The following is a 14,094-nucleotide window of genomic DNA, read 5'->3' on the forward strand; positions in this document are numbered from 1 at the left end:
TATAATCCAAACCTAAATTGATGATAGTCATACAAAACACACATACACACCCTCACATTTAAATATTTAGCATTTTACAGTATCGTATACAGTATATTGTAATTTCAAGACTCACTATTTACATGCAGTAACAAAAACATTTGACAGTGTCCCAATTATTATTAGTGGCAATTGGCAGAATTACCTTTCCAAATAAACAAATTTAGCTTTTTCTCTTTACAGTGTGCATTTTTGCTCTATTTTTCTTTTTTTTTGTTTAATTTGAGCAATTTGTTTTAGTTACTACTTTACCTGCTTTAGCTTAGGACCTATTTGTATAATTCAGTGTATATAACGACCATAAATAGTAGAAGAGAAAGTCAAACAAATACAAATAGATGGAATAGAGAGTAAAAGAGTAAATGAAATCAAATTCCTAGGTGTAATGATTGATGAGAAAATGAACTGGAAACCTCATATAAAAAATATACAACACAAGGTGGCAATAAATACATCAATAATGAATAAAGCTCATATAAGTATTGGGACCAAAAATCTCTTTACTGCTCGGTAGTGTTACCATATCTGATTTATTGTGCAGCAATAAGGGGAAATAACTACAAAAGTACACCTCAGTCACTAACCGTGTTCCAAAAAAGATCAGTTAGATTAATACATAATGTTAGATATAGAGAACACTCAAACCCTTTATTTATTGAATTGAAAATATTGAAATTCTACGATATAGTGAATTTGCAAACAGCTAAAATGATGCACGAAGCAAACTATAACCTGCTACCCAAGAATGTACAACAATTCTTCTCAACAAAAGTAGAGAAATATAACCTCAGAGAAAAATGTAATTTAAAACATTTGTATGGACGTACAACACTTAAAACCTTTAGTATATCTGCATGTGAAAATAATTTATGGAATGATTTAAGTAAAGAAGTCAAACAGTGTACTAATATGATCTAATTTAAGAAACGGGTCAAACTCAAAGTGTTTACAAAGTGCAAAGAAGAAAAATGATAAACATTCTGAACTTACTGATGATCTTATTCATCTCACTATGTGAAATACAACTTACTTCACAATTTATTTATTAATGTTATTATTTATGGAATGTATTGTGACTAAACTAAGAACAGGAAATAAACGAAAGTGTTAGCAATTGCTATGTAATAGAAAAGGGGTCGGATTACACCTAAACTTCCTTTTATTGTCATTCAAATTTGAACTTTACAGTACAGATAAGAACAACATTTCGTTGCATTAGCTCGTTGTAGTGCAGGATAAAAGAGCAATAAGGTGCAGATATAAATAAAGAAGCTATAAAGATACAAAGAAGCGCTGCTTCTTCCTACTCCTTTTCGAACATGTTGGAAAGAGAAACTGAAAATTGTGATGTATCATATTGGAATTGTATGCATGTTTGAAATAAACTCAAACCATAACGATAATAATGACCTTTATTTTGAAATGTGTTCTATAAGTTTTATCACTTCTGTTGAGGCGGATCATTGACAGCTTGTGTTTTGTGTCCCATTAAACAAATGAAGATTTATTAATGAATACAATAATGATTAAAATACCTTGTATAGCGCAGACATGGACGCTGAAGTAACAACCAGGGTGATGCCAATGACCGAGTGGCTGTGGAAGCCATCAGCGTAGGTCATCATGACGATGCCCGCTATGGCCAAGATGGCAGCAACTATCTGTAAAGAAAAAGGAATACTATTAGCAACAGTGTGTCCACAGAGGTTTTCCTGTTCCACTTTGTTTTCAGATCCTTGCAGTGTTCTAATTGAGGCATGATATTTATCTCTTAGTCAGCACAGGAAGCTCCTTCAGTGTTCTTGTAGTTGATTGGCTCAAATCGATTTCCATTGCCAGCCATCATGTTTATAGTACAAAACAGGAGAGACAAGAGAGCAGGAATGTCCTCAAAGTACTTCCACATTAATCCTCTATTAGTGTCATCTGCTTCATCATAAGGTACGTTTGTGTAGGCCTCAATAATACAGAGCTAGCAACCAGGCAGAGGTGCATTAAAAAGGTGTCGGGAACACAAATGAGTTGTGTGTTTTGTAGTGGATAAAAGCACCTCCAGTTAAGACACCTTTGACAAAATGCTCCTGTCAGTCAAGGCGTAGGGCTGCTTGCTTATCACAATGTCAACGACCTTGTGTTTTTCATTTTGTGTTTTTAATGTGTCAGCACATTGTGAGGGTCAGAGGCTCGTAGGGTCATAACTCTAATCCTGCACACACTGAATTCAACTAATTACTATCCATTGCTTTATATATGCTGGAATTTCCAGTGTCCTCTGCAGTGGACGTTTGTTTTTTGTTCCATTTCTTTTGTCAGAGTTGCCTATTTCAGAAAAAATAGCCCCCTTATGTAAATGACAAATGTCCACAGCAGAGGATACTGGCTCTCAGGAAGTTACGGTAGTAAAGTATATACGGTACAGCATCATATGTGTTTTATTTAAACATTGAGTTTGAGTTGAGTTTGAGTTTGAGTTTATTTCAAACATGCAAGCATACAACATGATACATCACAATTTCCAGTTTCTTTTCAACATGTTCGAAAAGTATTAGGAAGAAGCAGAGCTTATTTAATCCTACCCCTTTTCTTTACATAACAGTTGCAAAACTTTTTGTTCACTTCCTGTTCACAATTTTTTCACAATAATTGACTTAGTATTTTCCTTAGGGCTGTCAAAAAGGCGTTGCACGTTGTTATACATGTTATATATATATATATATATATATATATATATGTATATATATATATATATATATATATATATATATATATATATATTTTTTATATCATCAGTGACCAAGTCAATGCATACATCAGAGCTACTATTAGTGAGGAGACTGATACTGTCAAATGTAATTCCAGAACAAACCCAAATGGAACTTTAGATAAAACTGTTATTACATGTTGAGCAAATAAATAACGTTCAGTTAAATAAAACTTGCAAAAAAAAACTTTCCTGCATGAGATTCTGACAATAAAATTGCATTTGTGTCCAAATATCGAGGTTTTTTTTTAAGTTCATTTCAATTATGCAAGCAATAACCTGTGATTAATCGCAATTAATTAAAATTCAAACTTGTGATTAATTAAAAATATATATTTGTTTGACAGCATTAGAAATATTATATACATCAAAACCTTTATCAAAAATATATATAGGAAATGCCATGTCCTATCATTCATGTGATATAGGACACATTAGATCTTGGATCTGAACTGTTTGTACTATAAGTATTCAAATTAATGCACATTTGATATTTAACTTTTCTCAACTTGAAAAATACATTGCATAACGGCTAGCAACGCAGGATTATAAAAATACACATTTATTGTACTAGAATGTAGAGGGTTTTTTTTTGTTATTCTTAGGCAAAAATTTATTACATTTGATTATTTATGGTAAAGTAATTAGAAAGGTAAAATAGTTCATAGGCAACTAAAAGGGAAACTACACTTTTTTTTATTTGCCTATCATTCGGAATTCCAATGTGAGACGAGAACACAGGTTTCTCTTCTCTGTGCGTTGTAAGTAGTAAAAAGAAAATATGCTTGTTTCCTCTCAGCGTTTTTTGCCTGAGTAGTGAGGATTGTGCTAAATTCAACACCTATACAGGGAGCATAAGTCTTGTGCTGAAAGATACAACCATATCTTTAGTCGGCGTCCCAGGGAGAGTGGACATTATAAGTCACTGTTTTGATATGTTGCTATTTTGTTTAGTATTACTGCTACATGATTGCTTAATATTTCCCTATATAGCAACCAGCTTCTAAAACTTGGAGCTCATCCTTGGTATATTCAGGCTCAAAAATCTTAGGTTCTGGATCATCATTTGTCCCAAAGTAGTGGTGGTTGGCTCTGATGAAGTCAGACATGATTATTGTTTGTTTGTGTTGACGGAAATGGTGTTCGTTGCTATGAGCTCTGTGAAATCAATGCGCCCAGCAAAGACGTTATGGCAATGCATAAAATGACCAAAATATGAAAATATTACATGTATTACAATATACAGTCGTGGTCAAAAGTTTACATACACTTGTGAAGGACATAATGTCATGGCTGTCTTGAGTTTCCAATAATGGCCAAACAGCTACATTTTTGTTTCATCTGACATCACATGGACAAAGATAAGACCTTCTGGAGGAAAGTTCTGTGGTCAGATGAAACAAAAATTGAGCTGTTTGGCCACAATGCCCAGCAATATGTTTGTAGGAGAAAAGGTGAGGCCTTTAATCCCAGGAACACCATGTCTACCGTCAAGCATGGTGGTGGTAGTATTATGCTCTGGGCCTGTTTTGCTGCCAATGGAACTGGTGCTTTAAATGGGACAATGAAAAAGGAGGATTACCTCCAAATTCTTCAGGACAACCTAAAATCATCAGCCCGGAGGTTGGGTCTTGGGCGCAGTTGGGTGTTCCAATAGGACAATGACCCCAAACACACGTCAAAAGTGGTAAAGGAATGACTAAATCAGGCTAGAATTAAGGTTTTAGAATGGCCTTCCCAAAGTCCTGACTTAAACGTGTGGACAATGCTGAAGAAACAAGTCCATGTCAGAAAACCAACAAATTTAGCTGAACTGCACCATTTTTTTCAAGAAGAGTGGTGAAAAATTTAACCAGAAGCTTGTGGATGGCTACCAAAAGTGGCTTATTGCAGTGAAACTTGCCAAGGGACATGTAACCAAATATTAACATTGCTGTATGTATACTTTTGACCCAGCAGATTTGGTCACATTTTCAGTAGACCCATAATAAATTCATAAAAGAACCAAACTTCATGAATGTTTTTTGTGACCAACAAGTATGTGCTCCAATCACTCTATCACAAAAAAATAGGAGTTGTAGAAATTATTGGAAACTCAAAACAGCCATGACATTATGTTCTTCACAAGTGTATGTAAACTTTTGACCACGACTGTGTACAGTGTACACTTTCAGCATGTTTATAATACAATCTTGGAGGTTTTTGGAAGTTTTTTTATTGGGCCTCATAGGCAAAATCAGTCAATCTTTATTACCTGTATTTTTTGCCGTTTTTCACTATTTAGAATGCACACAAAAAGAGAAAGGTGTGTGTTCTTGTCTCACAAATTCCCCAAAAAGTTCCCCTTTGAGTGTGGACTATTCTCCTGTATTTCTACACAAATATTGAGAGAAATGCTAACACAGTAGTAATAATTACAAGAAACTAATGATCAATCATTTTTTATGTATTTAAAATGTACTATACATTGGAATTCAACATAAGTGAGTCAACATCTCCTTATACACACAACATCACACAGGAATGATGTAGCGTCTCTCTGCTCGTGCACGTCCCTTCTTGTGCACGCTCTTAACAAACTGATCAAGCGTCACCTGCATTGCTGCAGACATTCCAAATCTGAAATGTGTGCCACCACCGAAGACAGACTATATGTGGGTGGGAGGAGAGAAGTAGGATTATCAGTGCGTGGCTTTCCTTCCCAAGGAGGCCTTTTGTCATTCATAATGGGAAGTGTGGCAGCCAAGGATGGGAAAGGAGTGTTTGAGCGAGTGTGTAAAACGACAAGTATAAAGCAGAAGACGTGTGCAGGATGGAAATGCATTCCCTCACCGACTAAATCCTGACACTGTTCCATCTATTACCTCAAAATACACGCTTCAACACACAATCATGCACAGTAACGCACGTTTCAATCACACAGCAACATGATGACATCATTGATTGATAAAAATAAAAATTGATTGATTGACTGACTTTGTCACATTTATACAATGACTATTACATATGTCTATTGCTGCATCATACAGTCTGTGTGTTCTTTAGACAATAATGAAGCAGTAGATCTTTAAATAGATTTTGATGAGAGATGTATGAGTGATTAAAAAAACCCATTTATTTTCTTATACAAGACCCAAAACCAGTGAAGTTGGCACGTTGTATAATTTGAAAATAAAAACAGAATACAATGATTTGCAAATCCTTTTCAACTTATATTCAATTGAATAGACTGCAAATACAAGATATTTAATGTTCAAACTGAGAAACTAAATGTTTTTTTGCAAATAATCATTGACACATTGCAAAAAAGTTGGTCCAGGGGCATATTTACCACTGTGTTACATGGCCTTTCCTTTTAACAACACCCAGTAAACGTTTGGGAACTGAGGAGACCAATTTTTGTAGCTTTTCAAGTGGAATTATTTCCCATTCTTGCTTGATGTACAGCTTACCGGTAAGTTGTTCAACAGTCTGTGGTCTCCGTTGTGGTATTTTAGGCTTCATAGTCTTTTTTGCCATTTGTGCCAGCTTTTTTTGAAACATGTTGCAGGCATCAAATTCCAAATGAGCTAATATTTGCAAAAAAATAACGTTTTCTTATTCGAACATTAAGTATCTTGTCTTTGCAGTCTATTCAATTGAATGTAGGTTCAAAAGGATTTGCAAATCATTGTATTCTGTTTTTATTTACGATTTACACAACGTGCCAACTTTACTGGTTTTGGGGTTTGTAGCAGATCTGCAGCTAAATTACTTTTGATGGGCACTCATTGAAATATTTGTACAGTCATACTTTTTCGTTTCCTTTTTGCACAGCTATTCATCTGACAAGATTTGAGCAAAACATCTGGTCTTACTCGCTAACATTAGCTTATAGCTAGAGGTCGACGTAACTTTGTTTTCCAACCATGAGAAAGTCCTCATAAAAAGTGAGTGCGCAGGACAGTGCTGAGAAGAATAAGTCAATGATATTCAGTGAATTAAAGGAATAAATCATCAACGACATGACCAAACGTGTCCCCAATTTGCTGAAGCAATTCGAGCGTATCACTGCAAGACTGCGTCGTACTGAAGCAGAAAGAGTTTAACGCCAGCCAAGAGAGTTAGAATTATATTTAGATGGTGGATATTACTTCATAAAACTACTGTAGTTGTTAGTAGTACATTCTATTGTATTGTTTTTATACAATATTTCATCGGTTGGGGACATCTCTGCGCTGCTGACCCGTCTCCGCTCGAGATGGTCTACTGCTGGCCCCACTATGGACTGGACTCTCACTATTATGTTAGATCTACTATGGACTGGACTTTCACAATATTATGTCAGACCCACTCGACGTCCATTGCATCCGGTCTCCCCTAGAGGGGGGGTTACCCACATATGCGGTCCTCTCCAAGGTTTCTCATAGTCATTCACATCGACGTCCCATTGGGGTTGTGAGTTTTTCCTTGCCCGTATGTGGGCTCTGTACCGTGGATGTCGTCACTTGTGATTTAGGGCTATATAAATAAACGTTGATTGATTGATTGATTCTTATTTATCTTGAGATACAAGTGTTTTGAGTTGAGAGCTCCGTCACAGAACCAATTAGGCTTGTAAGTTGAGGTACTACTGTATTTGCTATTAATTTTTATCTGCATGTTAATTATTGTAACTTTTTTAAACCAGTAAATAGCGGGTGACTGTTATGAAACAGCAACACAGTGTCAATACAGCTAGTCAGTCTGCCATACACTAACTGAGGCATCATTTACCCATCCCTAATGTATACTAGTATTATAAGCAGTAATCGCTATAGGAAGGAAAAGTATTTTAGTGACGTACAAGGTCCAAGGTTTCTCATAGTCATTCACATTGACGTCCCACTGGGGTGAGTTTTCCTTGCCCTTATGTGGGCTCTGTACCGAGGATGTCGTTGTGGCTTGTGCAGCCCTTTGAGACACTTGTGATTTAGGGCTATATAAATAAACATTGATTGATTGATTGAATGTGTTTAGGAAATTATTTGGGTCTGCTATATTTAATTTACAAATATATTCTGATTTGTGTTAATAAATATAAGTTGTTTGATGCAGTACATTATATTCAATTTTATCAATGTGTTCATCTCACAATATATAGGGCACATATTATTATTGTAATGTGTAAGCCACAAGCACATTATCCTGTTTTCCTGCTGCAGATGTGATCCCTGAACTCACCCTGACCCCCATGAAGCGGTCTCGGAGTACAATCCAGGAGAGCAGGAAGACGAAGGCCTTGTTACAACAGAAGAGCGCAGACGCATCCGTCGTGTTGATCTTCCTGAGGGCCTGCAGGTACAAGTAGTTGGTGAGGATCCACAGCAGGCCGAATGGGGCCACCTTGGTGAAAAACACTTTGAGGTTCAGCCCGTCATCCCCAAAAAACCGACAACACTCCCTGTGCAGAGACAAGATACACATCACACAGGGGGAGGGATTTAAATCAATGTGTGCAATCAATAAGCAAGCATACAAGCGAGAAGTGAGTGTCTTTTGACACTTTTACTATTTTATCATGTATTAAGTACATTTTATTTATTTTTATTTAACCAGGAAAGTCCCATTGAGATGAAAAAAAAAAAAAATTTCAAGGGAGTCCTGGCCAAGAGGAAGCTTAAGATAGAGTTACATAAAAATACATGTCATACACATTAAGAAAAACCGTAGCAATATAAAAACGTCATCTCAAGTGCTCTCAATCTGGACTCAAAAGTGTTCAATGAAATAAATTCAGTTAATTTTCACTTAATTTGCAACATGTTCCATGTAAAAGGAGCAGAGTAAACAAAAGCCCTTTTCCCCAGTTCTATGCGGGCAAATGCAACAGTGAGCAACAAATGATCATTTGAAAGCAAACAATAAGAGTCAACACTCCTCCGTGTGATTAAATTACAAATGTAGGAGGTCAGTAGACCAAGAATTGCCTTATAAATGAAAGTATACCAATGACCCAGCCTCCTAGAGGACAAAGAAGGCCATTCCACTTGAGAATACAGCTCACAATGATGGGTCAAGGCCCTACGGTTAGTTATGAGCCTCAGAGAAGCATGATATACAGTGTCAATCTCATGTAGACAGTGAGCGGAGGCATTCATGTATAACAGGTCTTCATAGTCTAAAATAGATTAAAATGTTGTAGTGACAAGGCACATTTTTGCCTCAAAAGAAAAACAACATGTATTTTGAAAGAAAAAGCCCAATTTGAGTTTAAGTTTTTTCACAAGATTGTCTATATGGGGCTTTGAAGGCCTACTGAAATGACATTTTTTTATTTAAACGGGGATAGCAGATCTATTCTATGTGTCATACTTGATCATTTCGCGATATTGCCATATTTTTGCTGAAAGGATTTAGTAGAGAACAACGACGATAAAGATCGCAACTTTTGGTATCTGACAAAAAAAAGCCTTGCCCCTACCGGAAGTAGCGTGACGTAGTCAGTTGAACATTTCCGCAAAGTTCCCTATTGTTTACAGTGATGGCGGCCAGAAGTGAGAGAGATTCGGACCATTAATTTGAGCGAGGATGAAAGATTTGTGGATGAGGAAAGTGCAAGTGAAGGACTAGTGGGGAGTGGAAGCAATTCAGATAGGGAAGATGCTGTGAGAGCCGGGGGTGACCTGATATTCAGCTGGGAATGACTACAACAGTAAATAAACACAAGACATATATATACTCTATTAGCCACAACACAACCAGGCTTATATTTAATATGCCACAAATTAATCCCGCATAAAAACACCTAGATGTTTGTTATGCTAGCTCCTAGCTCCCGTCCATATAACCCACCAATACAATTCAAACACCTGCACAACACACACAATCACTCAGCCCAAAGGACCGTTCACCTAACCCAAGGTTCATAAAGCTTATATATTTACCCAAAGTTACGTATGTGACACGCACGTACGTGCAAGCGATCAAATTTTTGGAAGCGCAGCTGCGTACTCACGGTACCACGTCTGCGTCTGTGTATCCAAATCAAAGTAATCCTGGTAAGAGTCTGTGTTGTCCCAGTTCTCTACAGGCGTCTGTGTATCGAAGTCAAAGTCCTCCTGGTAAGAGTCTCTGTTGTCTGAGTTCTTCGATCTTGACTGCATCTTTCGGGAATGTAAACAATGAAACACCGGCTGTGTTGTGTTGCTGACTTCCCTCGCAAAATACTCCGCTTCGCACCGACAACTTTCTTCTTTGCTTGCTCAGCTTCTTTCTCCATAATGCAATGAACAAATTGCAACAGATGCACCAACACAGATGTCCAGAATCATGTGGAATTTTGCGATGAAAACTGATGACTTTAAGCTGGCCGCGGTGCTGGACTAAAATGTCCTGTCTAACTCGTGACGTCACATCCGCAGCGTCATCATACCAAGACGTTTTCAGCAGATATTTTGCGGGAAATTTAAAATTGCACTTTAGTAAACTAACCCGGCCGTATTGGCATGTGTTGCAATGTTAAGATTTCATCATTGATATATAAACTATCAGACTGCGTGGTCGGTAGTAGTGGGTTTCAGTAGGCCTTTAAAGTCAGGAAGTCATCCAGTAAAATACAGAGATATTTGTACGTGTAAACCACCTCCGTCATTTCCCTCAAGTGTGGACACTAAGGGGATAGTTTGAGGAACCTTCTTAGTGTTTAAAAACAACATTAATTTTGTCTTTTCGACATTGAGGACTAGTTTTAGCTGCAGACGTGTGTGCTGGATCACATCAAAATCTTTCTGCAGAGGTTCTACAGCTATAGCAGGGTTCAAACCAAAACAGTAAATGATTGTGTCATCAGCGTAAAAATGTATATTAGCGTCAGACACATTTTGTCCTAATTCGTTGATATACATGATGAACAGGAGGAGTCCTAATATTGAACGCTGTGGCACTCCCTTGTGGACATTTAAAAATTCAGAACACAGACGGTCACTTTTAATACTCTGGCTTCTGTCACTCAAATAATTTGTGAACCAGGAAACAACATGATTAGATCATGTTGTACCAAACAAAGAAGCCTATACTTTGAAATAGCATGATCCACAGTGTCAAAAGCTTTTGACAGATCAATAAAAAGGGAAGCGCAATACTGTTTTTTGTCAAGCGAAACAAGTATATTATTTATCACTTTTGTAGCAGCCGTGATGGTACTGTGCTTTTTCCTGAAGCCGGATTGAAGTTTAGAAATAAGTTTGTTAGAGTACAGGAACTTTTTCAGTTGATCACAGACAAGAGATTCAGCAACTTTTGACAAAACACACACATTTGATATTGGCCTGTAGTTAGTTAAAACAGCTTGATCACTTCCTTTTAACAAAGGGGTAACAAAACTGATTACCAAATGAGTGGGATTTCTTTGTTTTGGATTGAAAGATTAAAAAGAACCGTAAGAGGCTGTGCTACATAATCAGCTGCTTTTTTCAAGAAGTAGGGCTCTATCAAGTCTGGCTTGGGGGGTGGTTTCCTGCATGCTTTGATAGCTTTATGCACTTAAAACTAGTAGCTACAAAACACGTGTTAAAGCTATTTAAGACCTCGTTCCTATCATAGACAGGGACAGAATTTTTTAAGACATATTTTGGAAGAGCCTAAGGTCTTCTATTTACAGATAGAGACTGTATCACTGTCCAAAACTTCTGTGGATTGTTTAGGTTTTCAGTTTTGACAGATAAGTAATATTCTGATTTAGCCTTCTTGATAAGAGAAATACATTTATTTCTCAAATGTTTAAAGTTAGACCAATCAGAAGGAGAATCATCTTTCCTGGCTTTGGCCCATGCCACATTGCGTTAATGGATGGACTCTGACAATTCTGCAGAAAACCAAAACAAAGGGTTCTCTCATCCCTTAACGTTGAATTTCCTGATAGGAGCATGTTTGTTTACAACCTTGATAAAACTTTCCTTGAAATATGCCCGAGCCAGCTTGACATCTGGCAACAGACTCAGTTGCCCCCAATTAACCAAAGACAAATCAATAAAGCTTGTTCAATAAAGATTTTTAAATTTCTCTGACAAATAATACTTGGATTGCACATGGGGATTTTAGTGTTCCTGCAGGAACAACACAATGATCACTTAAATTAATGCAGAACACACCCAAAGATGATACTTTATGAGAGACGTTTGTTAAGATTAAGTCAATCAAAGTAGATTTATCAGGACTCTTTACATTTTAGGTAGGTTGACCAACTGGCTAAGATTAATCAAGGTACAGAAGGATTTAAATTCACCAGAAACTGCATTCAGCCAGTCCCAGTTTAAGTCTCTGGCCAATAAAAGTTCATTATAATTTAATTTGGATAAAAGATGCTCTAAAGTTAATGATTCCTTGGTGCCAGATGGAGGCCTGAAGCACCCCACAAAACTGATAAAGAGTCGCTTCACTACTTCCACATTCAGAGCTAAAAACTCAATTTGATTAGAAATAGATTCAGCTAAAACAAATGCTACATCAAATCTTGATTTTCCATAAATTGCTACGCCGCCACCTTTCTTGGGCCTATCCGTACGATGAACATTGTATCCAAGTATGTTGATGTCATCATTAGAAATAGATTTGGTTAACCATGTTTAAAAAATGATCTTATATCTGCTTCTGTTGATTTCACCCACATTTTTGGCTAATAAGCTGCGCACATTAAGATGAACAATATTCAACCCATGCATTCATTTGAAATCAGCAGGGGTTTGGACACATTTCAACTCAGAACCAGGGTTTGGTTGCACATTTCCAGATAAAAGTAAGAGTAATACAGTCATCATCAATCTTCGCTTCACATTACATTTTGAAACAGTCTTATATGTTTCCAATGTTGAAGCCCAGCATTGTTTTTTTCAAGTGAAAGTGTAAGTTTATATACTAAGCAAGAAAATCGTGGAAGTTTAGGTAAAAAACCCAGGCAGACTGAAGTTGAAAACCAAAACTAAATTAGTCAGTGGTGGCTCAGGGTGCCCAGCTTCATTAGGTTTAGAGCCACTATAGTAAGTATCACACATGCTTTGCATAATATTAGCTGTACTCACCCCAGGAGCACTGCTTGGTCTCCAATTCCAAACGGTCAACACATATAATAAAGCTTTTAAAAATTCCATCATCTTCATATTGAAAAACATGAGCAGAAACCGTTATGCAATAGTTTGTAAGTAGCACAGCCTCAGCTATTTTCCTGGCTCAGACTTGTTGACCCAGGCGAGGTGGATGTACTGTAGCAGGCTCAGGCCTGTTAGCCGAGGTTCCGGGTGGAGGTGGATGTGGCAGGCTACGGCTTGATAGCCCAGGTTCCGGGTGGAGATGGATGCGGCAGGCTCTGGCCTTTTAGCTCAGGCTCCAGGTGGAGGTGGATGTGGCAGGCTCCAGTCTGTTATTCAAGGTTTCGGGTGGAGATGGATGCGGCAGGCTCTGTCCTTGTAGCTCAAGCTCCAGGTGGAGGTGGATGTGGCAGGTTCTGGCCTGTTAGCCCAGGTTCCGGGTGGAGATGGATGCGGCAGGCTCCGGCCTGTTAGTCTAGGTTCCGGATGGAGATGGATGCGGCAGGCTCTGGCCTTTTAGCTCAGGCTCCAGGTGGAAGTGGATGTGGCAGGCTCCAGTCTGTTATTCAAGGTTTCGGGTGGAGATGGATGCGGCAGGCTCTGGCCTTTTAGCTCAAGCTCCAGGTGGAGGTGGATGTGGCAGGTTCTGGCCTGTTAGCCCAGGTTCCGGATGGAGATGGATGCGGCAGGCTCCGGCCTGTTAGCCCAGGTTCCGGGTGGAGATGGATGCGGCAGGCTCCAGCCTGTTAGCCCAGGTTTCGGGTGGAGATGGATGCGGCAGGCTCTGGCCTTTTAGCTCAAGCTCCAGGTGGCGGTGGATGTGGCAGGTTCTGGCCTGTTAGCCCAGGTTCCGGGTGGAGATGGATGCGGCAGGCTCCGGCCTGTTAGCCCAGGTGCCGGGTGGAGATGGATGCGGCAGACTCCGGCCTGTTAGCCCAGGTTCCGGGTGGAGATGAATGCGGCAGGCTCTGGCCTGTTAGCCCAGGTTCCGGGTGGAGATGGATGCGGCAGGCTCTGGCCTGTAAGCCCAGGTTCGAAGTGTAGTAGAGCCTAAGTTAAACTTATTAAAAGTCCACAATTCTCAAGAGCTGGTGAAGAAATTTCAATAAAAACATTAAACTGCAACTTTTGAAGAAATAAAAGCCGATAAAAAAGCACTAACAACCATTAAAACAATTTAGTCCAGAGAGAGGCACTGGACATGCTGCCCTCTTGGATATATATTTTATTCTATGACTACTATATACTACA

General features: G+C 38.3%; 1 protein-coding gene across 4 annotated transcripts in view; it reads right to left on the reverse strand.

Moving 5' to 3' along the window:
- The window catches only part of slc35f3b (solute carrier family 35 member F3b), a 166,002-nt gene that overhangs the window by 8,498 nt on the left and 143,410 nt on the right, over nucleotides 1–14,094 (reverse strand). For all 4 annotated transcript variants that reach the window (XM_062058325.1, XM_062058324.1, XM_062058327.1 and 1 more), the window contains 2 exons: nucleotides 8,003–8,222; nucleotides 1,575–1,700 (listed from right to left, as the gene is read on the reverse strand). In XM_062058325.1, the coding sequence (XP_061914309.1) occupies nucleotides 1,575–1,700; nucleotides 8,003–8,222 (346 nt within the window). The remainder of the gene's footprint in view (nucleotides 1–1,574; nucleotides 1,701–8,002; nucleotides 8,223–14,094) is intronic.

The sequence above is a fragment of the Entelurus aequoreus genome, linkage group LG09, assembly GCF_033978785.1.
Source record: "Entelurus aequoreus isolate RoL-2023_Sb linkage group LG09, RoL_Eaeq_v1.1, whole genome shotgun sequence".
In the NCBI taxonomy this organism is placed as follows: domain Eukaryota; kingdom Metazoa; phylum Chordata; class Actinopteri; order Syngnathiformes; family Syngnathidae; genus Entelurus; species Entelurus aequoreus.